We start from the raw sequence: 25,602 nt of genomic DNA, 5'->3' as shown, positions 1-25,602 counted from the left end.
TAGACTACCAATGTCAATGGATATCCTGCAAAGGCTTTTCTATGCAGTAATACTTTCGACTTTCGGCTCAATTCCACGGCCAAAACCCCGTTGACAATATAAGCCTTGCATTCGGCATTCGATTCGATTTGTTCTTCGTCTCATGGGGGAAGTGTTTTGCCCCAGCATTTCAAGAACAGCAATGTTTCTATAACAGTAGGTTTGATATTTGCATATCCTGAGTTGTTTTATTAATCATCGCTCTTGTGGCAACATCAGTACGCTGGTGATATTATCACCAGCACCGGCGAAAAGTGATAATAATAACAAGCATCGTACATGTGTTTTGAATAGTCGGTAACGGGCAGAGATTCATCCGATGATTGGTAACTTCGTTTGTTGATCATCCGAGTCCAATCCAACCACCAGTTGCTGAACCAAACGCCGCATCGAGGCGTGTGATGACCCGTGTTCCATCACAGCCGTCCGGCTCTTATTCCTCATCTCCTTCACCTTGCTCCTCACCTCGCCGCTGCCGTCCATCAAACACCTCATCCCTCTCTCCAGCTCCTCGGCCGATACCAATGCGCTCCCCTCCCTGTAATCCAACCTGATCTCCACCGCCAATCCCAGCTCCGCCACCATCTGGAACGCGTTCATCTGCTGCTCCGAATAGATGGGCCACGTGGCCGTCGGTACGCCGTACCACAAGCTCTCTAATATGGAGTTCCACCCACAGTGCGACACGAACCCACCTATAGCTTCATGGGCCAGGATGGTTACTTGCGGAACCCACCCGCAAACCAAGCCGATCTCAGCCGTCCGGTCCGGGAACCCTTCCGGCAATGCTTGATCGATGTTCGCATAGTCACTCGGCAGGTCCAATTTACCCCTCGGTGGCTCCCGTAGCGACCATAAGAACCGGAACCCGGACCGCTCCAGCCCATTCGCTATCTCTCTCACCTGAGGCGCGCCCAGGCTCCCCATGCTCCCGAAGCAGAGGAGCACCACCGACGAAGGCGGCTGCTTATCGAGCCACCGCAGGACGGCTTCTTGCTGGGCCCTCTGCGGGTGCCACTCGACCGGTCCAGCGAGGTCTATAACCGGTCCGACCGAATAGACCGGCGGCGACACGCTCGCCCTGAGCGACTCCAGCGCGTGCCCTTCGAGCTCCTCGAAAGTATTCACGACCATCCCCTCGGTCCCGCCATACCTTTCCGCATGGGCTACATACCAGGCAAGCGCATCCTTCCACTTGAGAACCGAAGAGGGCAAGACTCGCTTCGGGACTGAGTTGACGAAACTCGGAACGGCCAACTCAGTGCCCATGTCCTCGGACTCGACAGCCTTCCTAGCTTCAGGGTCCAACAGATAGAGCATGAACCCGAGAAAGCTCGCCGGCGAGGGGAAGAAGAGGTAGTGAGGGATGCCCAGCTCCCGAGCCACGTCGGCCATGGGCGTGGTGAACATGTCCAAGAACAGAGCGGCGACCTGGGCCCCCGTTGACCTGAGGTCGACCAAGGCTTGCTTGACGAGACGCGCGTGGCTGGCGATGTGCAGACAGAGGTAAGCCAAGGGGGACTGGTACTCGCTCGGATGAGGCGGGTCGGACAGGGGGAGGTGGACGAAGCGGAGGTTGCCCGCGGCGGCGCAGGAGGAGGCGGCGGCGGCGGCGCGTGAGCGGACGTAGGTGCTGGCGATGGCCCGGTGGGGGTCGGTGATGACGAGGATGGTGGAGCGGAACCGAGGGTGGTGGTTGGCCAGGAGCTGCGCGAATTCGACGGCGGGGACGTGGTTGCCGATCCCCGGCGTGGCCACAAACACCATCTCCACCTGTCCACTTCCCATGGCTTCTTCTGGCTTTTCTTGTCCTATTACCGGCGGAACTCTTCCCAAGAAATTGCGTCTATGAGCAGCTCGCAAGTCCATGTCGTCTTTTACGACTCCCACGAGTGAAATTTTGTTGTCAGTCTATCTCTTCTAAAGGTTGGTGGTCCACCACAGCAGTATCTTCGACTATGAACAGGTAGAGGGAAAATCTCCGGGTGAGATCGTTGAATTCATCGCATAATGGAGAGTCTCTAACTTACAGAATACCCTTTTTCTGAGTCATCTACAGGTATATCTCGTGGGTGACGGCACTTATGAACTGACGATAGTCACCCGGCTCAACGTATTTTCATATATACTCTGTCACTCTCTTATTATGTAGGTGGATATCGTTTCACCAAAATAATGAAAATCCTACGTAAGGATGACATTGATGAAAATTTTAAGGAAAATTCTTACATCGAGCAACGCATTGATTGGCCGACTCGTTATTGTACTGATAGAGTCCAGCCAAATCGGCTATCGATACTTTAGGTATTTTTTGTGTAGAACTGAGCATGTGATTGATTTTCAATCTCTACCCAATTATAAACTGAATTTGGTGCCCTGTTAGGGCCTGTTTGTTAACATTTCTTTTTCTCTATTTTTCTCTTCTTTTGTTTCCCAGAACAGAGAATGAATAGAAATTCATTTACGTACGTCAGTTAATTTCTCTATTCCTTGGAATAGATCAGTCGCGAAGGAATAGATTTGGAACATAAACAAAAAGTGAAAAAAAATTACCTCTCTGTTTTCGGGAACAAAAAGAGAAACAATGTCATTTTAAAGAAACAAATTCAGTGTAACCTAAATCCTAAAATTCTAAACCCTAAACCCTTCACCCTAAACCCTAAACACTACACCCTACACCCTAAACCCTAAACACTACACCCTACACCTTAAACCCTACACCCCACTCCTTAAACCCTATAACCTATACCTCCACCCTAGATCCTAAACCCTAAAGTTCAAAAGGTCTATGCACCTGTTAATTGTAATGCCCAAATATTTACTGTCAACCTCCTCATATTGTGAGTTATAAATCAGCGGAACTCTCTGCTACCGTTTCTAGCCATCCATCTTTAACTAACTATTACGTTGGATTTTCTGAGGCCATCTTAGAATATCTTGATCAGTTAAGTCCTTACAAAAGTCCAGTTTTATTCAAATATGAATTGTTAATTCTCAACTGATATTTTTATAATCAAATGGAAAAAATTGGGAATAGAAATTTTTAGGGTCGTAACAAATGTATTTATGTTCTTTTTTTATTCCGAGAATAGATATTTTGTGCAGTAACCAAAAGTGTTATTCTACTCAGAAACCAGTCGAGGGAATAGAAATAGAAAAAACTATTTCTGAACAGAAATTTTTTCCAGGAACATAAATATTACCCTACACACCCTAAGTGTACCAAATAAAGGGAGTTTTTGAAATTAATGACAATTTGAAAAAGCCTAAGTCTTAAATTTTTCTATTGCGCTTGCTTTTCTCGGGAATTTAGATTAACACTTTAACCGCCGCTTTTCTAGGGAATTGTTTCTAAGCTGCTCATTTGTTCCTCCGTCACGTTGGCTATGAAGACCGAGGGAGAAAATGATGACAATGTGGGCTTTTATATCCCACCATCAGCATTTATTTACTAGTAGTTATGGATTTTGAATCCATAGATAACTTCCTAGTAATATCTACAGTTACTAGTAAGAAGTAACAAATTGTAGACACGATCTCTAATTTTCTATCACTGTTTATTTGCAAGAGGTCACAAATCTTGAGATTGTAGGCATAATCATTTAGCAATCACGTGCTCGTGTCGTTCCATTGTCTTCTCCTAGACTGATGTGTTGGCAATCCTTTGTTCAGAAATGACATTGCCTCAACACTTCACCAAAATGTGAGACAGTTTGATGTCAATGATTTTGTCTATCAATAGATTGTTTGCTGTCGGCAATTTCGTCGATCAATTTCCTTCAAGCTGTCGATTGGTGAGGCTCCTCATCAATAGCCTCTGCAATAATCTCACCATTTTGTTGTATTGACATCTTGCACTATCGATGACTCTTAAATGCCTGCTGATTTTTTTGTTCATTGCGAACCCTTGTTTTGACCAAACTTTGTTCTCATTGGCTAAGTTTGCTCTCGTTGATATCGAACTTTGTTCTCATCGGCTGAGCCTGCTCTCGTTGATATCGACCAAGAATTGGCCATTGTTTTATGTGTTAAAAGATTCGCGTAAGAGTTTCGTCGCATGTTATTTTAGGATGACCCGATAATATATGGTTTCTGGTAAATAGTTATTTCTTACATCAAGTGCATCTGCATCTTTACATGTATCGATCTTAGTTTGACTTCGCATCGGTACACTGTAATATGATGATTTAGAGTGTATGATTCATCGAAGTTGTCATTTCCTTGAGAAAAAGCATATATGTGGATAGATTCATGTGTTGTGCATTGTGCTCAACTTTGTGGTGAGTCTTACTTATTTCAGGTGTCCATCAGAGGCAACCCGCCATGGAAACATCTAATAGATAAAACATGATAAGTAGCCCAGCTTCAGCCACAACTTCTTGTAAAGATGGTTATTAGTTAGTTGCAGATTAAAGAACCATGCTTAAATAGTTTGAGTTCCAAAAGCAAAATGTGCTTTAATCAAAGTTATCTTGCTGTTGAAAAGACGCGTCCAAATCTGTTATGGTTTAGCAATCAAACGACTTAGGAAATCACTGGAATGAAACCCAGTTTGGTTTGAGTAAACCTGGATAGCTTCTCAAGCAAAAATGTCATTCAGTGTGCCATTCTAAGCTCGTTGATGAGTATGACTCTAATTTGATAAATCAAGAATGTGATGGTATTTCTCTCTTGCTTGTTCGAGCGTGTCCTTACGAGTTGTTTAAGTTGCTAGTCAACAATTTATAAAAGAGAAGAAGAAAACAGAAAATGAGAATGGCTTTTATCTTCTCATTAATGCATTCCACTCTCTGATTACCATCAGCCTCTGTTTTCGAAATGTCTTCTTATTCAGCTTCTTATCTTCATGTTTTTCCTTTAAGTTTCGTTCGTAGGTACATGTTTATACTTCTCTCTTTCTCAGTTATGTATATGTCATCAATCTACATTGTCAATTCACTTCGTTCACAGCACGGGAATTCTGTCAGTCACCCCTGTATAATAGTATATCCATTTTATACTTTTGTTTCCGTATTCTAAATTTCATCATTGATTGAAGAGCACTCTGATATATATGCAGGTTTGCCATTCTTTGTGTGATTATTTTGTCTAGATGTTGGCGTTGCCTACGGCTGATGGAGCATTTCAAGTTTGCCAATGTCAATGGATATCCTGCAAAGGTTTTTCTACGGTAATACATGCAGATGTTGGCTCAATTCCATGCAGTTGCAGAACCCCAAAGAACCTGTTCACGATATGCCTTGCATTCAGCATTCAATTCGATTTATTTATTTATTTCATAGGGAAGTGTTTGCGCAGCATTTGAAGGACAGTTGAAGTGGGGATGTTTCTGTAACAGGAGGTATGATAGACATATAATGCATATCCTTAGTTGTTTTATTGGTTATATCTCTTCTGGAAACATAAGTACGCTGGTGATGTTCTGAGAACCGGCGAAAATGAAAATAATGAGAATCATACGTGTGGGTCGAATTGTCTAACAGGCAAGAGGTTCATATGATAAGTGGTAACTTCGTTTCTTGATCATCCAAATCCAACCCAGCCAGCAGTTGCTGCGCCAAACGCCTCATTGAAGCATGTGATGACCCACGTTCCGTCACGGCCATCCGGCTCTTATCCCTCATCTCCTTCACCTTGCTCCTCACCTCGCCACCACCTTCCATCAAACACCTCAGCCCTCTCTCCAACTCCTTGGCCGACACCAATGCGCTCCCCTCCCTGTAATCCAACCTGATCTCCACCGCCAATCCCAGCTCCGCCACCATCTGAAACGCGTTCATCTGCTGCTCCGCATAGATGGGCCACGTGGCCGTCGGTACGCCGGACCACAGGCTCTCTAATATGGAGTTCCACCCACAGTGCGAGACGAAGCCACCAATAGCCATATGGGCCAGGACGGTTACTTGCGGAACCCACCCGCAAACCAAGCCGGTCCCGGCCGTCCGGTCCAGGAACCCTACCGGTAATGCTTGATCCATACTCTCATAGTCACCTGGAAGGTCCAACTTACCCCTCGGTGGCTCGCGTAACGACCACAAGAACCGGAAACTGGACCGCTCCAGCCCAATCGCTATCTCTCTCACCTGAGGCGCGCACAGGCACCCCATGCTCCCGAAGCACAGGAACACCACCGATGAAGGTGGCTGCTTATCGAGCCACTGCAGGATGGCTTCTTGCTCGGCCCTTTGCGGGTGCCACTTGACCGGTCCATCGAGGTCTATTACCGGTCCCACCGAATAAACAGGCGGCAATGCGCTCGCCCTCAGCGACTGGAGCGCATGCCCTTCAAGCTCGTCGAAAGTATTTATCGCAATCCCCTTGAACCCACCATACCTCCCCGCATGGGCTACAAACAAGCTTAACGCATCCTTCCACTTGAGAACTAAAGAGGGCAAGACTCGCTTAGGCACTGTGTTGACGAAACTCGGAATGGGCAACTCAGTGCTCATGTCCTCAGACTCGATCGCCTTCCTGGCTTCAGGGTCTAACAGATAGAGCGTGAACCCAAGAAAGCTCGCTGGGGATGCAAAGAAGAGGTAGTGAGGGATGCCCAGCTCACGAGCCACGTCGGCCATTGGCGTGGTGAACATATCCAAGAACAGAGCGGCGACTTGGGTCCCCGTTGCCCTGAGGTTGACGATGGCTTGTTTGACGAGAGGCGCGTGGTTCGCGATGTGCAGAGAGACGTAAGCGAAGGCGGACTGGTACTCGCTTGGATGAGGCGGGTCTGCCTGAGGGAGGTGGACGAAGCGGAGGTTGCCGGCACCGGAAGAGGAGGCGGCGGTTCGTGAGCAGGCATAGGAGCTAATGAGGGGCCGGTGGGGATCGGTGACGATGAGGACGGTGGAGTGGAACCGAGGGTCATGGTCGGCCAGGCGTCGGGCGAATTCGACTGCGGGGACAAGGTTCCCGATCGCCGGCGTGGCCACAAACAACACCTCCACCTCTCCTCTTCCCATGGCTTCTCTAGGTTTTTTGTCCTGAATTTTGGTCCGACTCTTTCCAGGCTGCACTTAGCCAACCATTACAAGATATTTTCGTTTACGACGACGAAACTAGGTAGCAACTCACTAGTCCGTGTCGTCCACGACAACACATACTTGGAAAAGTCACATCATGAAATGCTCACACCATTGAATTTGTCAAGAGTCTATCTCTTAATTTTTATCACATGATGGGAAAGTCTCTAACTTATGAAGTACCCTTTTAGGTCCCTCCAAAAGTATATCTCGTGAGTGACGGCACTTCCGAATTAATTACATTCACCCAATTCTCGTATTTTCCTCATATTTATTGCTCTCTTTTTATCTAGTTGATTACTCTTTAGTGGTGTCAGAGTATCGTCGCGTGATATCTTATGATAATCCAATAATGTATGTCCCGTGTCCCTGAGAGTCTACTCGCTATGGAAACATCTAATAGGATCGAATACGATACGTAGCCTAGCTTGGCCTTGCCCAGTCACCGATGGCTCTTGCTCACAGGCTTGTTAGTAGTTAAAAAAAATTTAATAGATAAAAAAGAAAAAAATAAAAAATATATAAAAAAATCTGAAAATTACAAAAATTGTCCATATCAATACCGGCCATACCATGTAGGACGCCTAACGTCCATGTTATCGATTTTTGATCGAAATTAGCCGAAATGACTACATTGACAAATCGTCAAAGATCTAAGACTAAATTGATATGATTGAAAGGTTTATGACTGAATTGGCCGCCATATAATAGGTTTAGGACTTTTTGGATAATTTTTACCGTCAAATTTGTCTAGCATAGAAAAGACACGTACAAATTCCACTTGGCCTAGCAACCAAACTACTTAGGGAATCTCTTTTCCTGAATGTGTTTTATTGGCGCAATGTCTGTTACAGTGAAGAATTCTCCCGATTCTGAACAAAACACAGTTGATTCTTTAGTAATCTTGCAAGGATTCTCAAGAAGAATGTCATTCAATGTTTCTATGCAAGCTAGTTTGTAAGAATCTTTGTAAGATCATTCAATGTATATCGGCTATGACAAATAGGTCATTGTTGCTTTTGTAAGAATAGTTTTGCCTCTAATTTGATAAATCAAGAATGTGATGAAATGTCTCTCTTGCTTGTTCGAGCGTGCCTTAGCGAGTTGTAGCCAATAGATGATGACCGTTTTAGTGGTACTAATGATTGTCCATTATCTCTGTCTTGTTGAAGTTTCTAGTCAACGATGTACAGAAGAAATAGAAAACGTGAATGGTATCCTCTTTGCCTCCAAGGCTCCATCAGCAGCCCCAGCAAGCGAAACTGATATGTTTGGTCAATTTTCTTATCTCGGAAAAATTGTCCAAAAAGTTTTAAACCTATTGTACGGAAGCTACTTCAGTCCTAAACTTTTCAATTGTACCAATTTAGTCCTAAACCTATTGTATGGCATCCAATTCAGTATTAAACCTTTCAATTGTGTCAATTTATTCATAAACCTTTTGACGATTTACCAATTTAGTCCTAATATTTTCAATTGTGCCGACTTACATATGGCTAACTAAGTCCACCTCCTCAGTCGAGTGTCAAGCAAGTCATCCTCGCTGAACTAAAGGTTCACAAAGATTGCAGGCACTAACTTCACGTAGAGAATGAATGTATGGAAGCCGAGAGTGTAGCGTAGGGAAAACAGCACTTCAAGTTGATAGAGATCAAGATCATCATGGACCCCATGAAATGCGCGTTTGTTTTTCCCTGTGCAAATGCCTGTGTATACGTACTGCGGACAGAGCGAAAAGGTTACTTGAAGAGAGACGCAATATCCAAAAATGGGGTTACTCCCTTTTTCCTTAAGAGGGAGGTTCCTTAGAAGATGATAAAGTTTCCCAAAGCTGATGGGCTTCACTTTTGCCATTTTTGGAGAAAACAGACTCAGACAAAGGATGGTGAAAAAGGGATTGACACAAACAAGACAATCAACGTCTGACTTAGATTTTACTTCCCCTTAACAACACCAAACAAAACCCAAGACTCAGTCACTTAAACAGAACATCATGGCTCAGAGAGAGAGAGAGATTCTCTTATCACTTTTGACTTTCTCAGATGTGAAAGCTTTTTTCCTGTAGTTCGCACCAGACTGTAAAAAAATCCAACACTGAAAATGGGATTAGACGTATGAACTGACAAAAACTGCGTTGTGTCCTTCGCTCTGCATTAGGGTTTTCGATTTCCTTGTCGCCACTTTCGTTTCTCTTTTCATCCATGATCAAACCATCTAAAGGGAAGACTCCTTCGAATTTCATTATCTTAAATTCGATAGCTATAATTAACCTACACAAAAGTTATCTAATCTTTTCCTTCGGTCGGAGAACGATTGTGAAAGATATGGGTGGATGGTTTTATGTATATTCGGTACGCATGCAAATACTTATAGGGAGTGTCGTGATTTGAGCTCATGAGTCTTAAATTATGCTCTATTAATTATTGAATTCCTCATTTATCCGTCCCAAATGTTTAAACTATTCCAAAAATGGAGCACATTGATATTTCTTAACTTTTTTTCTTTAATTTAGGCACGGAGGAAGCCCAAAATCAGTTTAACAGGAAAACTCGCATCAAATGAAGATATGAGCATATATTATGTAATTGTGCACTTCAAATGTACATTGATGGACCTCTTTCTATTATGCATTTGACAATGGCGATTAGTAGCACAAATATGTTGGAGGAATATAATGTATGACTTTAGTGATCAAAGATTTCAACCATAGAAAAGAAATTGAAGGTAAACTGAAACATCGATGTAAGTTAGAAGGTCGATATAAGGATATATTTATATTCAGTTGCTTTATTTTTAAAATAATTTATGACAAAGAAGCCCATCTATATAAATCTTGGGTCCAAAAACAGTAACTCATGGATGAAGTAATATATGAGCCAAAATTAGGGTGAATGACCCCAATGTGAAAATTTTTGCACTTTATGGTTTGTTGGGAATCAAGCTATTATTATGCACCTCATTCACGCATTAAATATCGATGCTTAAGGACTAAACCAATTCGATGGAACTAATTTTTTTTTACGTTTTTTCCCATTCTATCTGGCATCATCCATTCCGGCCCCTTAATACAAAATGTTTACTTTACCTATATACTGTTTATGTGGCCTTTTATTATCTTAACCATATGAAATTGCTAAATAGTACATTGAATCTGAATTATCATATGTGACATTACATATGGACGGCTAAAACAAACATATTGCTTGAGATGACATTACAAAGGATGCAAACCATTTATCCCTTCTTTATGTCCCAACCTATGTCACATATGTTGATCTCAGCCAACATCTAGCTTGGCTTTGATTTTGCAAAAAAAAAATGTCGATCTCATCGTCATAAGTGTCCTATATCGAGACTCAATCCAAAGTACAGAGTCCATGCCAGTGCAAAAACCAAAAAATGGTAGTAGCTACATTAGAATGGATATACCAAGTGCTTATGGTTTATAAAATTGGTACAATAAGTTATATATTGTATGCTTCAGTCGATATGCGCAATGATAGCAGTAAAAAGGGAACTCTAATGCATTTATGTTATTGCACTAGAAGGACATGGTGGGTTACCATTATCTTTTTTGTAGTGACGAATATTATGTGTTCCTCATAAAAGAAAAGGAATTTTTCCATATTAATCATTATGTTATTGGTGATTTATAATCACTAGTATCTTAATTGAACCCCAAGCCCTAATTGCACCTGTCATTCTCTCACTGTTTAGTCTCTTAGTTTCTAACTTAGCCACAAAAAAAAAAGACTCGATCTCTTTGTTAGAGAAGCAGTCACACACGTTCGATGGCTTGGTACATTCTACAAAATGAAGAACAACTTAATACAAATGAAATCTTTTGAAAACCCTAGCTAGTCCATGCCGAGTTAGACATCCAATCTATATTCGTAAGATCAAGTGAGCAATCCGAGTGGCCGTCTTAGCTTCGCTAGACACACGGTTCATGACCGGCTACCCAATATGGTCGAGCGTATCTACTTCTTGAGCAAAACCTACTAGACGTCACTTGAATAGTCAAATCACCAAACACTCGTCAGCTAGGTTCCCAAACTGTGTCCTCTTTCTTCGGTCTTCCTCGAGCTTCATTTTTAGTCGTTTCAAATGGGCTCAAACTCAATTCATAAACTTAACTAAAGTGATACTGCAGCTTCTTCTTCTTTTTTTTTTTTTTTGGTCGAATACTGCAGCTTCTTATTTGGCGTTAAATATGAGCAACTAGGCAAGAATACACTTAATCTTCCACTTTTTGAATTCCTAGACAAACCCTACGATCCTAGCAGAACTCAATGCCCACACCAGCTTTCTTGGACATATTCATCGTACATCGGTTTGTAGAGAACGAGATTGTCTTAAAGTGTTGTCGTGATGATTTCCGTGCCAGTTGGATTTGGCCAACTGAGTCTAATTAGGAGACAAGAAGAGGGAAGAGTCGTCAAGTGGGGCTGAATAATCAATTTCCATTCCGGACTTAGTTCACGACTGACAGCGAGAGACTCGTGTTGGCACTTTACCATCTCATCATCCATCTTCTGATCTGATCTGCAACTCTTTCAGTCCTTTCTTTCTGCTCCAGTTGTCCCTCTCCTCTTCCTCGGCTTTTTGAAAAGAAAACACTCGAAATCATCGCTGAAAAACATCCCTTCAAGAAATTATTACTCATCTCTGCCAAAAAAAAAAACATGAAAGTACACACTCAAGCAGACAAAAAAAAACTAAAATAAAAAAAGTCAGACATGCAAATGCATGTAGCTCTACTCCCCAGCCCTTTTATAAACACTCCTCCTTCAACACCACAACCCAAGATGAAGAACTCTCCTTATCAAAGCCCAACTTCACAAAAGTTTATGTGGGAACTCCAAATATCTTCCTCCGACTCTGAAATTCACAAATTCCATGACCTTTCCTTAACCACCAACCTCTCTCTTACTCTTACCTAGGGTCTTCTTCTTCTTGAAACGCTTATATTTGTATTTCTTTCCCTTTTTTGTGTTTAGCTAGCTATTGCTTGAGAGTCAGAGTTGGCGAAAGAATGAAAAGATAGCAAATCCACTTCTTAGTTTGTTTGGCTGGTCCTATTCAAGAAACCTGATTCTCAACTTCTTGGATCGTTTCCTTTTCCCATATGGAAGCCTTCAATGCCTCAATGCCCTTGCCTTTCTCATACCTCTTCACAAGTGAAGGCACAGCTGCTAACACTTCGTCATCATGTGGTGGTTCATGGATGGACACTAGAATATGGAGCAAGCTTCCTCAAAGCCTGCTCGATCGCGTGATCGCGTTTCTTCCACCGCCCGCATTCTTCCGAGCCCGTTCAGTTTGCAAGAGATGGTATGGTCTCTTGTTCTCCAGCACCTTCCTTGAACTCTGCTTGCAAGTATCCCCGGACCGCCATTGTTTCATCTTCTTCAAGAACAAGACCCACAGCACCTACATCTACCAAAGCAACAACTCCACCAACGACCCTAGATCATCATCATCAGCTAGTTATAACATGGAAGGCTATCTGTTTGACCCTTATGAAATAGCGTGGCACCGCCTTTCTTTTCCTTTGATCCCTTCCGGGTTTTCCCCATGTGCTTCTTCCGGTGGGCTATTGTGTTGGGTTTCCGATGAGGCTGGCATGAAGAGCTTGATCTTATGTAACCCTCTTGTAGGTTCTTTTACTCCACTGCCCCCAACACTTAGACCGAGGCTCTTCCCTTCAATCGGCCTCACCATCACTCCATCTTCAATCGACGTTGCCGTCGCCGGAGACGATTTGATATCTCCATACGCGGTGAAAAACCTCTCTTCCGAGAGCTTCCACATTGATGCCGGCGGGTTCTTCTCGCTATGGGGCACCACTTCTTCTCTACCTAGGCTTTGCAGCCTCGAATCAGGCAAGATGGTGTACGTCGAAGGGAAATTCTACTGCATGAACTATAACCCATTTAGCATTTTGGCCTATGAAATAGGGAGCAACAACTGGTGCAAGATTCAAGCCCCAATGAGGAGGTTCTTGAGGTCCCCGAGTTTGGTGGAGAGCAAGGGAAGGTTGCTTCTAGTGGCAGCTGTTGAGAAGAGCAAGCTCAATGTGCCAAAGAGCTTGAGGATTTGGTTTCTCCAAGATTGTGGGACAACTTGGGTGGAAATGGAGAGAATGCCGTATCAACTCTATATTCAGTTTGCAGATATTGAAGGTGGAAGAGGGTTTGATTGCATTGGGAATGGAGAGTTCGTCGTGATTATGATAAGAGGATGTTGGGACAAGGCCTTGCTTTTCGACATGTGGAGGAAGAGGTGGCAGTGGATGCCGCCATGTCCGTTTGTTGGAGGCGGACGCAGCAGCAGCGGTTGTGGTGGTGGTGGTGGTGAGTTTGAGTTGCATGGCTTTGCGTATGAGCCGAGACTGGCTACGCCGGTCACCGGGATGCTTGACCAGTTGACTCACCCTCTTCAATCTTTCAGATGTTAGAACAAATGCTAGGGCTCTTTCTATAAGCAAGAAGGTGTTCTTCTTGTGGTTGTGCTTGTGAGCTTCGTGTGATTTACTTTGCATGCAGGATGTTTTAGCTGCTACTATTCCAAGCTATGTAATATGCGTTCTCGCCTTCTTTTGCATGTTTCATCATCCCATTACTAGCCTCCCATTTGTTTCTGCAAATTATATGGCACAATCTAGTTTATTCTCGCTCACAATCACAGAGATGCGGGAGTTACGCTCATCTTAAGGAGTTTGAACATGTCGCCCGTCGGACTACACCGCAAAAAAGTAGCTACAATCTTAAGAGCGCATGAGGAGATAATATTGCAATGAACTGCAAAAAATTGACATTTTATTCTCACTGCCACAATGAATTAAAGCGCAACTACAAGAGAGATGTTAACCGAATAATGGTGCATCTCTTAACATTAGTCTGGATCACAGACTCGTCTTTTTAAGTCATGAAAGTTTTTTCAACATATAATTAGCAATTTTTGTTGTCCCGCCATTACATATCGAGTCATACAAGTGTCGTGTAAAAAGCTATATGATCAGCTGTTTGTCTAATATAGCCACAGGACATCAATCATGCACAATGGGGAAAATATATAACACCGTTAACTAAATCACTGAGTCTACTTTCCTACGTTGAATCATAGATGAAATGAAGGAATATAAGGTAACAAACTTGATCCAACGGATGATAAAGTGACCGAATGCTTCGGTCACGGAATAATAGAAACTCCTCATGCACAATAAGCAAGATATTAGGTTTGTCGCAGATTGTGCAGAGAAATAAAAGGTTATACTACCATGGTAATGCATAATCACACCCAAATATCTTTCCGTTGAAGGATGAAATTCATTGGATGAGGCATCATTCGTTCATCTTCAATCATATGCTATTCATTAGATGTGATTTTGCAACCAAACTAACTAGAAAATCTATTTTCCTTGATGGGATTTACCGGCATGATGTCCGTTATAGTGATTAATTCTCCTGACTCAACGGAACATGGTTGATTTTGAGTAATCTTGGATTGTTTATCCAGAAAAATGCCATTCGCTTTATCCCTGTAAGCTCGTTTCTAAATATCTTTGTAAGCTCATGCAATGTATCTTGGCTGTAACAAGTAGGTCATTGTCACTCTTGTAGAAGTAGTTTCCCTCTAATTTGATAAATCAACAATGCAATGAAATTTTCCTCTTGCGTGTTCGAGCGTATCTTTGCGAGTTGTACTCAATAGATAATACAAATTAACTATTTTAGTGGTATTAACGATATTGTATCCTCTATCTTGTTAATGTTTCTAGTCTAGAATGTAAAAAACAAACCAAAACAAGAATGGGCAGCCCAAGCAAGTTGAACTGAAATGTTTGGTTAATTCTCTGTTCCCAAAAGTACATATCATTCATTAACCACTAATGTGTGCCACTTTTCTCATTAGCATTGCCCTTGGTTTTTGGAAATGTCTTCCTATTCAACTTCTGATCTTTTACGTTTTTCCTTAACATTTAGTGCGCGGAAACATCTCTCTCTCTCTCTCTCTCTCTCTCTCTCTCTCTCTCTCTCTCTCTCCTTAGTAGTAGAGTCTAAAACAAATCATCCACGGCGAACTAATGGTTCACGAAGACATTGCAGACATTGGTTCTCTCTCTCTCTCTCCTTAGTAGTAGAGTCTAAAACAAATCATCCACGGCGAACTAATGGTTCACGAAGACATTGCAGACATTGGTTTCGCGTAGAAATGAATGATTGGTAGCTAACAGGGTAGCGAGAACAGTACTTCAAGTTAATGGAGACCAAGATCATGGACCCCATGAGAGATGAAATCGATGTACGTACATTGGAGAGAGGGAAAAGGTTACTTGAAGAGAGACGCAAGATCCCAAAAATGGGATCGTTTCCTTTTTCCCTTAAGAGAGAGGTTCCTCACAAGAAAGATCAAATTTTGCCAAATCCGATGGGCTTTCACTTTTACCCTTTTTGGAGAAAAACCGACTCAGAGACAATTGATAGTGAAAAAGGGATTGACACAAACAAGACAATCAACGTCTGACTTAGATTCTACTTCCCCTTTACAACACCAAACAAAACCCAAAGCTCTGTCACTTGGACAGAACTTTATGATAGACGCTCACAAAGGAGGAGAGAGAGAGAGAGAGAGAGCAGTGAGTTGGTTTTTCATTTTGGGTTTTGCCTTTAGTATTTGAGAACTCGATCTTTTCCTTAGGCCTAATTCTATAAAAAAAAACCCTAAATTTTAGGTCCAATTCAAATCTTACAGGAGAATTACAAAAAAAGCCATAAATCTATTGTACTTGTATTATTCAATCATAAACCTCTTGATTGTGTCAACTAAGTTCTAAACATTTTCATATTTTGCCAATAGAGTTGATCCGATCAATTTTGGCCGGAAATCGCTAACGTAGACACTGGCCGTCCTATTTGGCACGGGCGGCTATATGGAGCTAACATAGACATTTTTAATAGTATTTTAATAAATTTTTGAATTCTTAATAAATTTTTCCTCTTCATTTTTTCTTTACTTTTCTTTTTTTCTTGGACTTGGGGCCAATGAGAGTCACCAGTTAACCCTCACTGGTAGGGGTAAGCGATTTTAGATTTCTTATAGGTTGCATCTAGAACCTACATGTTGGTACAGATTCCTCATTTTTTGGAACATGAAATCTACCCGTCGGAACCTGAAACCTACATTGTCAGAGGTTTCAGGGTTGATGCTAGGGTCTAACAGATTCCCTTTTTTTTACATTTTTTGTTAAGCAAAACGGAAGTGAACGAAATAATAAGAATGAAAGAAGATGAACACATAAAATAAATTAGATATTAAAAAGTTCAAAACACATAAAATAAAGGTTGTTACTTTCATAAGCATATGCTCGGAAGATCCTCTCACCCTCACTATAAGAAAAATTCGCCTATATATATACCCATTGATTTTCACCTTTTCTTGGGTTTCTTTTGAATTTTCACTCCCCCAGTATTCCTAATCCTCACTTTCTTCTTTGGGTCTGAATTTATTCTTTATACATTGAGGAATAGGTGATGGGTTGTTCTGAAGCCATCAATGGAGGTCGAAAATGGGTCAGTTGAGGTGACTTTGAGGAGAGGGCTAGATGGTGAAGAGTTTCTGCGCAGTGAAAGGAGACCCATTTCTTCTTTTCTGGGCAACTACTATCTTAGGCATTTCATTGAGCTCAAAGGCAAATTAAGATAGAAGAGAACAATTAGAATTATCTCCCACCGTTGCTATTCTTATTACTCTTAAAAATGACGTTGATCCTTGCTCATCAATGATATTTTTGCAGTTTATGTGTTGCTATCACCTATAAACAAAGACTGAAGATGAGATTATGCGGAAGAAAATTACTGTTTTTAGGTTCCTAGTTCAGTTCCCTTACCGGTTCTCGATTCCCGGTTCGGTTCCCATGGGAACCAGGAACCAAAGGTTTTCAGAAAATGGAACCAGGAATCGGACCCTCTAACCTTAGAATTTGGAACCTGATCAATTCCCAATGGTCCGGCTTTCAAGTTCTTAATTCTACCCTAGAACCATGCTCACCCCTACTCGCTTGCTCTGGGCAAGGGACCACAACGTCCTCGCCAGGTCTAGCCAAGCAAGGGCTCCGTGGCCTTCGCCGGCCTCAAGCGAGGGCGTCCCGGCCCTGAGTCCAAGAAAAAAAGAAAAAGTAAAGAAAACAAAACAAAAAAGAAAAATTATTAAAAATGTCCACGTCAGCGTGCCAAATTTGACCAAATGGACCAATTGACAAAATATTAAAAGGTTTAGGATTCAATTGGTACAATTGAAAGGTTTAGGACTAAATTGGCACAAGTACAATAGGTTTAGGAAGTTTTTGATAAAATTCCCTAAATCCTACTCCGAACGTTTTTTTGTCCAAGAAAAATTCCCCAATATTTACTTTAATTTCAAATCAGCCCTCGCCAAAAATCGCCATTAATTTCTTCAAAATTATCAACATCATGGCTAATTAGAGGTTCATTTGTAGAATTCGCATCTTTATCAACACCCTCACATTTGAATGATGTAGATAATCTTCGAGAGAAGAACAGCAGAAGTGCCAAAAGTTGTGTACAGCGCTCACTTTAGTGCAAAAAACTTCCGCCGGCTCACTTAAGTGCCAAATTGAAGGAAAAACGATCACTTAAGTGTCAACGACGAGATATTCCAGCCAAAATTAATATGTGGCTTTTTTAATTAAATCTTGTAAATGACTTGGCAAATTTTTTTAAAAATAAAGTCCACGTGGACTTCAAAAACGACGTCGCATCGCCTACGTGGCTTGGACGTCCAATGCAACGTCGTTTCCCCCTAGTTAATTAAACGACGTCGCACGATGAAGGATGAAATTAGGGCTCGTCTGGTCGTCGTTCAAGCGAAGGAAGTTCCCGTTGTAGTCGCTCGATTAGTCGTCGTCGTCGTTGTGCTCCGTCGCCGTCATCACTTGCTCCATCGCCGTCGTCGTTGGCTGCCGCTCGTGTGTCATCTCTTACCCTCAGTCATTCAGGTTTGTCATATTCTCTCCATGGCTCAATTGGATGGAAAAATTAGGGCTCCGAGGGCAAAACTAAGGCTTGTGGGGAGAGATAAATTAGGCATGACAGTAGTAGAGAAGGAATTGCGAAATAGTGATTGTGGGGACCTCAAGTTCTTATTGTGAGGACACCGGTGCTAGCTGTGTTGCTTCATTTCTACTAAACGACAGCAACTGAAGTTATTTTATTTCGACAATGGCAATTTGTTTAATCATTTAGTTGCGGTTGTGGGATCCTCCATATGAACTTGTTGGCTTTTGTGCATTGTGGTCCCAAATGCTAATTATTTTGTTTTCTTTCGGTGCAGCATGGGCGTGGGGGACAATGTTGTCGCCATCATTGTTTGCTATGGTAGGGAATTTGTCATTGGCACCGAGGAATGGGAATATTCTAGTGGAAATAAAGGTACCATCTTTTTCGATGTAAGGAGGCCATCATATATAGAATTCATGAGGGACATAGTGCATTACTTACGATGCAAAGTACATAAACTGCATTATTGTGTTCCTGGGAAGAGCTTGAAGGACGGCTTGAGATTCTTCAGTGATGATAATGGTGTTAAGGACATTATTTACCATTATCTTCATGGCGATGAAGCTAAAGTATATGTTGAGTATTATAGTGACTGTGAAGATGGTGAAGATGATGAGAGCACCGAAATAGGAGAATTAGGAGAATGTATTTAGGTTGGGTACGAAGCGCAACAGCTGAGGCCGAAGACGGAGGCAGGTCATATAGAGAGAGTTGAGCAAACAAGGAGATGTCCCCAAGTTTCTAGTGAAGACATACCTGATGAAGACTTAACCGGACTAAATTGGGAAATTGCTCAATCTAGTGAATCGGATGATGAAGTTTTGGCAAATGTAAATTTCCTAAGTGATGATGATGACAATGAAGAACTTGCATAGTCAAGGCACAAGCAAAGAGACTTTGTGAGAAATAAATTTGCATCATTTAGAGAATCGCATAAACCACAATCAGTAAATAGGAACGAAGAAGCTCCAGCTAATGGTAATTAGACTGAATATGAATAGAGTGGCGGCGAAGATGAGAGTGGTAGCTCCGAGAACGAGCTTGAAGATGACAAAGTAACTGTCCATAGAAGAAAAAGTAAGTATCATTCCTATGATCCGACTACTGCATGTTCTGGTTTGTCCGTAGAATGAAATTTGATAATACGAAACTGTTTAAAGAAGCTATTGTCAAGAACTCCATTGCTTTTCAAAGGGGTGTCAAATTTATTAGAAATACGAAAGAATTTGTGAGAGCTAAGTGTTCGCAACCAAATTGTTAATGAAAGATGCATTGAATAGGAAAAGCGGGTCATTCCAAATTAGGTCATTGCAGGAGGAACATACTTGTTCCATTATATTTGACAATAAAAGGGTAACAAGTGTATGGTTGTCGAAGCACTTCTTCAATATTATCAAGGCGATGCCTGAGATTAAGAGTCCTCAGCTGAAGCAGTTGGTGAAGGAGCAGGTAAGGGATAATGTATCGAGGAATCAGTGCAAAAGAGCCAAGCAGAAAGTGATGAGTACACTGATGGGTCGCTACAAGGAAGAATATGGCCAGGTTTGGGATTATGCTTGCGAATGTATTCTTCAAAATCCATCCAGTAGAGTATATGTAGAGATTATTGAGAGGCCATTGCCTGACTGTGGGATTAAGTTTGATAGGTTTTATGTTTGCTTTGATGCATGCAAACGGGGATTTTTGGTTGGTTGTAGGATTGGATGGACGTTTCTTGAAGAGTTTATGCAAGGGAGAGTTGTTAGCTACCATTGGGAGAGATGCCAATAACTAAATATTTTTAATAGTTTGGGTTGTTGTCAAGGTAGAGAGCAAGGACACTTGGTCCAGATTTCTAAACAATATAATGGCTGACCTTTAGATAACCAATGGGGAAGTTTTGGCATTCATGAGCGACCAGCAAAAGGTAATGCCGTTTCAAACTATTGACTTTTTTATATTAATCGCATATTTTTTCTTACAAATATTTTTCTTTTGTTTAAATTATTGTAGGGACTTGTTCCTGCATTAACTAAGTTAATGCCATATGTTGAACATAGAATGTGTGCGAGGCACATATATGAAAACTGGGCAAAAATTTATAAAGGGGATAAGCTACAGAAGCAATTTTGGCATATAAGAAAGAGCACAAACATGGGTGATTTTAGAATAGCCAAACAGGGGTTGTTTCGATTGTCAAATGAAGGTTTTGAAGCACTGTTCTAAACGGAACCTAAGTATTGGTGTAAGGCTTTCTTCAGCGAAGAATTCAAGTGCGATATCATTGACAACAACCTCAATGAAGCTTTCAATGGCAAAGTACTAGAGGCTAAGTGCAAACCCCTCATTAGCATGCTTGAAGACATACGAGTTATGGTAATGACTAGGCTGCATAGACAAAGAGATGGGACTACAAAGTAGACTAGACAATATGGTCCCAGGATTGCAAAGAGATTGGATGAGAACACAGCTGCTAGTAGGTTCTGTCATCCAATTTAGAATGAAGATGATGGATATGAGATCATGAACAATGCTGATAAATAAGTCGTCCATCTAAAAAGGCGAAAGTGTTTATGTCGAGTTTGGCAACTAACTGGAATTCCTTGTGCACATGCCATTTGTGCCATCCAGTTGAAGCAACAAAGCCTAGAGGATTACCTATTGCTTCGTGCCAATTCATGATGCAGCCTATCAGAAGTAGCAAATTCTGGGAGCCAACAAATCATGAAGCCACTAAACCTTTGCCACTAAAGAAGCAAATTGAAAGGCCAAAAAAGAGAAGAAGAAGGCAGGAGGGAGAGATCTCAACTCAGAGGATGAGCAGGACTGGTGCAAAGATGAGGTGCTTCTATTAACAAAAGGAATGGCATAATAAAAAGGGTTACGTATTGAAGAAACAACATCAACAACAATAGCCATATGTAGGGGCTAATGCAAGGCCAGCCCAAGGGCTAATTGAAAGGCCTACTGTAGAGCTAAGTATAGGGGCTGATGCAAGGCTAACTCAAGGGCTAACTCAAGGGCTAGCTCAAGGGCAAACTGAAAGGTCAGTGCAAGGGCCAACCACTCAGTCGACTATTGAACAGACGAGGAGAAACTATCCCGTAAGCTACACAATTGGTGTTTGTGTTATTTTTTAGGCTAAAGTTTAACTTTGATATGTCTTTGTAAGGTGAGAACAAGACCAATTGCAAAAGTTGCTGAAAGTGAGGCGCCATTGCGAACAAGAGAGGCTCTCGGGAAAAGGCTAAAACAATATGGTTATGGCATTTTCACAGACGAGCGTACTGAAATGATTATTTTGAATATAAGTTTTATAGGACTCCTGCATTTAATTTATTTATGGTATTTCTTTTATTGACAATATGGTTATGATATTGTAGCTTGGGAGAAGTTCGGAAGTATTTATCTCTCAAGGTGGCCCAACTTAAGAGTCAAGGCTGCACCCAAAACAGGAACCCAAGTGGCAGGAAGAAAGACAAGGGGGACAGCGCCAAAGACCATTACTCCAAAGAAGAAGACATCGGGTGCAGCTCCAAAATAGCCACAAACAAGAAACCCAACACCAGTTGCATCTCAACCAAGTGATCCTGACACCAACAATGACCCTACTGAGAGCTCTCATCAAATGACACGGTCTACAAAGAAAATGGCAGCTGCAAAGAAGAAAGTATATGGGACAGGAAGGCTAGTTGAAGAACCTGGACGTCTAGTTAGAAAGAGTGCAAGGATCATGAATCAAGTCAAATGTCCATTTAAAGGAAAAGAAACTGGAGGAGTTGCGCATATTGACTGATGGAAGGGTGCTAAATATAATAATTTTTATTTTTTGTTAGGAGGTTGTACATATTGATCTATGGGATTGATATTGTATGGCGTTGAGTTAATTGAATGTTTTTGTTTGGTGGGAAGCCATTCCCTAGATATTGATGTTTTTGTTGGTTATTCATATTGACCAAATGTAAAAACTAAGTTTAATGTCAATGGACTGATATTTATTTTGTCTATGCTTTTGAAATTTTCATATTTTGTTATTGATTGTGCTAGTTGTGCTACTAGTGTGCTAGTTCTATTGGATGTTCTAGTTGAACTTGACTGTTGTAGGTGGTGGTGGTGCAGTGGTAGTGATGGTGCAATGGTGTTGGTGTTGCTTGCTTGGTATAGGTGGTGGTGTTGCTGCTGCTGTGGCTATGCTGGTGCGGTGGTGGTGGCGGTGGTGCAATGGTGATAGTGTGGCTTGGCTGATGTAGGTGGTGGTGGTGATGTGGTTGTGCTAGTACAGTGGTGGTGGTGGTGGTGGTACAGTGGTGGTGGTGGTGGTGGTATTGCTTGGCTGGTGTAAGTAGTGGTGGTAGTGTAGCTTGGCTAGGGTAGGTAGTGGTGATGCTATGGTTGTGCTGGTGCAGTGGTGGTGCTAGTGGTGCACTAGTGGTGGTGCAATGGTGTTGCTTGGCTGGTGTAGGTGGTACTGCAGTGGTGGTAGTGTGGCTTGGCTGTTGTAGGTGGTGGTGGTGTTGTGGTTGTGCTGGTGTAGTGATAGTGCTGGTGGTGCACTGGTGGTAGTGGTGCAGTGGTGGTGGTGGTCGTGTTGTGGTTGTGCTGGTGTGGTGTTGGTGCTGGTGGTGCACTGGTGGTAGTAATACAGTGGAGGTGGTGGTGTTGCTTGGCTAATGTAGGTAGTGGTGGTGCAGTAGTTGTGCTGGTGCAGTGGTGGTGGTAATGGTGCACTGGTGGTGATAATGGTTGGCTGGTACAAGGCTTGGTGAAGGTATTCGGGGTGCTTGGCTGATGCATGGTTTGGTGATGGTACTGGTGGTTGTGCTGATACAGGGCTTGGTGGAGGTGTTATTGGTGCTTGGCTTATGCAAGGCTTGGTGCTGGTGGTACTTGGTGGCTAGTGCAAGGCTTGCACCAACAGTGATAGATGCTGGTGCGAGGTGCAAGCTACTAGTGCGCTAGTCTACCAGCTATGTGTCGGTGCAACACATAGGCATCTTATGCTTGCACCAGCTAGGTATTGGTGCAAGAATAAGATGCACTCTGTACCAACACATAGCTGGTGCAAGCAAGTACACCAACTATGTGCTTGTTGCTGGTGCAGTACCAGTAAAACGAACATATCAACAACTATCACTTAAATAATCACTTTTTAACAATAACTGACACTTAAGTGATCACTTTTCACCATGATTAGCACTTAGTTGATCACTTTTCACCACAATTGGCACTTAAGTGATCAGTTTCAGCAAAACTTGGCACTCAAACGATCGCTATTTACAACATATAACAATGAAATAATGACTTGTGAAATTGGTACCACTCCTTCATTTGACAAGCGTTTGCAGCAAACCACATCCCATTACCAGCGAACACTCCAGCAAACAATTACCAACAATACCAGTAAACCATTACAGCAATCCAAACATCTCAAGCAAAACTAAGCAAATAAGAATTGAGAATACATAACTAAGCAAGAGAACAAGTAAATGCTCACAACCAATGAATTTTAACCTTCCATTTCCACCATAGATTACGGCAAACTTTTGTTCCATACAAAAATAGGCTAATACAACTATACTTACAAATTACTCAATACAAATACATATTCCATTCATCTTCAACTGTGGTAGACTGAGAAACTTCTTTTCATTACTCGCTTTACATTTGATCATAAAATAGGCTACACAACAGAATAACAACACAATTAATGCTTGATAACACTTTCTTTCAATTTTCATCATTGAAACTTCCTTCTTCAAATGGTTGACCAGAGATGCTAAAGCCTTCATTTCAGCTTGCATTGAGTCCACATCCTCTAATTCATCCATTAATGTAGGTAGAGGTTGATGGCGTCCTTCAAGTAGCTCCAAGATCACCTTTGTTGCTCAAGCGGAGAATTTCGCATCAACCCATTTGAAATATTTGCACTTCAAGCCTTCTCTATACATGGCGCAACCATTAAATCTTCTTCCGGGATTCAACCGAGTCCAAGATATTCTTATTGGACTCGGTAACCCGCAAAAACAGTAACATTCACCCTCTTGTTCGCTTCGTTGAAACAAATTTGAGTCTCTACCGAAACTGCTACTCTCCATTTGCAAGATTGAGCTCGTAACTTTTGGGGCGAATCTAAATAGGGTTTCAATTGGGAGTTCAATAGCCTGTTAGGGTTGCAAATTGTGGGATTTTCTTTCAATTTGGGGATTTAAGATTCTTATTTAGGGGAAAGAGTACTAACGGCGTCGTTTTAGGGATTAGATGCTGACTGGACTCTCCGGCGAGCCACGTCGGCTTAAGAAACTAATAAAAAAAGGCCACGTCAGATTTCCGACCAAACAGATCGAAGTTGGCACTGAAATGATCATTTTTCAAAAAATTTGGTACTGAAATGATTCAAAAGAAGCTTTTGGCACCAAAGTGAGCACCGTACATAACTTTTGACACTTTTACTATTCTTCTCCCCATAATCTTCAAGAATCCAGTGACGATTTGGACACATGAAAAGATTTGAGACTAGAGTGAAAGTTGGGAGCTCTTCTTTTAGATAAAAAATAATGTTCATAGCAGAATTGGGATTAAGCCTATAGTTTGGATTTTTTTGGGTAATATCCCCCTTTTCTTTTCACAATGAGTACCTCAAGCATTTAAAAAAAACAATTTTAAAGTCGTTTAAATTATTTCAGTCATTAAAAATTAAAAAAACAATCGTTTTTCTTATGTTGACGGCTGTCCTTTGCGCTGGACAAAAACTGCTAGGCGCCCTTCATCCTACATATTTGATGGAATGAAAATTTTCAGGTTGGATTCGGCAACAAGGCGCATCTCTTCGCATGTGTCTGGATCATACGCTTTGTCCTTTTTAAGTCATGAAAGTCTTCTCTACAAATCGAGTCATACAAGTATATGGTATAAAGCAACAGGACACTGATCGTGCACGATAGGAGTTTCCATAACGCTGTTAACCGAATCATTTAAGTCGACCAATCGGGAGAAAATCAATAGATTCATTTTCGAGAGAGATTCCTCCTTTCCAAACGCAACATAGAACTCTCCATAGTCCACTTAATTTCCCTAACTAGCTCAATCTGAACCCTTAAGTAAGCTGGTTGACAGCACTTGGATTTTCCTTGAGAACACAGATCCGATTCAATATCTTGTCTTAATCATATAAAAAAGAGCTTCTTATTGACTCAATCGGTAATCTTTTCTCTCTTTTCTCTCGAGGAATTCGTTTACAGTAGATGGAATGAACATTCAAGACTATCAAGGTCAATTACATCGTGCCTCTAAGGTACGGAAAGGCGGGAACTGATTTCCCTATCTTCCAGGGTTGATGGGCGAGCCAGGGTACTGAATTTTTTGCTTTACCAGGTAAGCTTAGATTAACGATGTTTTCTCAAAACAGCCTTTGTGACAGTATGTAAATCATAGGATAAGGCATCACATTGGGGATAAAAGTCAAGAGCGATGCATGGAAAAAAAAC

The 25,602-nt window shown here is 41.8% G+C and overlaps 3 protein-coding genes across 3 annotated transcripts; 1 reads left to right on the top strand and 2 right to left on the bottom strand.

The window, feature by feature from the left end:
* Positions 1 to 83: 83 nt before the first annotated feature.
* LOC115686353 (UDP-glycosyltransferase 43-like) lies at positions 84 to 1,941 on the bottom strand. The gene has a single exon (XM_030611615.2). The coding sequence runs from the start codon at positions 1,906 to 1,908 to the stop codon at positions 352 to 354; it is 1,557 nt and encodes a 518-aa protein (XP_030467475.1). The 5' UTR covers positions 1,909 to 1,941; the 3' UTR covers positions 84 to 351.
* Positions 1,942 to 5,363: 3,422 nt separating this feature from the next.
* Positions 5,364 to 7,135, bottom strand: LOC115686346 (UDP-glycosyltransferase 43-like). The gene has a single exon (XM_030611602.2). It carries the CDS (start codon positions 6,996 to 6,998, stop codon positions 5,532 to 5,534), a length of 1,467 nt encoding a protein of 488 aa, XP_030467462.1. The 5' UTR covers positions 6,999 to 7,135; the 3' UTR covers positions 5,364 to 5,531.
* A 4,761-nt stretch (positions 7,136 to 11,896) lies between these two features.
* LOC115686348 (protein UNUSUAL FLORAL ORGANS) lies at positions 11,897 to 13,693 on the top strand. Its single transcript, XM_030611605.2, has one exon. It carries the CDS (start codon positions 12,187 to 12,189, stop codon positions 13,516 to 13,518), a length of 1,332 nt encoding a protein of 443 aa, XP_030467465.1. The 5' UTR covers positions 11,897 to 12,186; the 3' UTR covers positions 13,519 to 13,693.
* Positions 13,694 to 25,602: the final 11,909 nt, after the last annotated feature.

The sequence above is a fragment of the Syzygium oleosum genome, unplaced genomic scaffold (genome assembly GCF_021117445.2).
Source record: "Syzygium oleosum isolate NSW1041296 unplaced genomic scaffold, Sole_v2.1 Sole_v2.54, whole genome shotgun sequence".
NCBI lineage: Eukaryota > Viridiplantae > Streptophyta > Magnoliopsida > Myrtales > Myrtaceae > Syzygium > Syzygium oleosum.
Note: the sequence above shows the minus strand (reverse complement) of the source record. Positions and strands in the feature narration are given on the sequence as shown.

Coding starts and splice junctions, on each gene's coding strand:
- LOC115686353 (XM_030611615.2), bottom strand. CDS start 1,908: ATGGACTTGCGAGCTGCTCATAGACGCAATTTCTTGGGAAGAGTTCCG.
- LOC115686348 (XM_030611605.2), top strand. CDS start 12,187: ATGGAAGCCTTCAATGCCTCAATGCCCTTGCCTTTCTCATACCTCTTC.
- LOC115686346 (XM_030611602.2), bottom strand. CDS start 6,998: ATGGGAAGAGGAGAGGTGGAGGTGTTGTTTGTGGCCACGCCGGCGATC.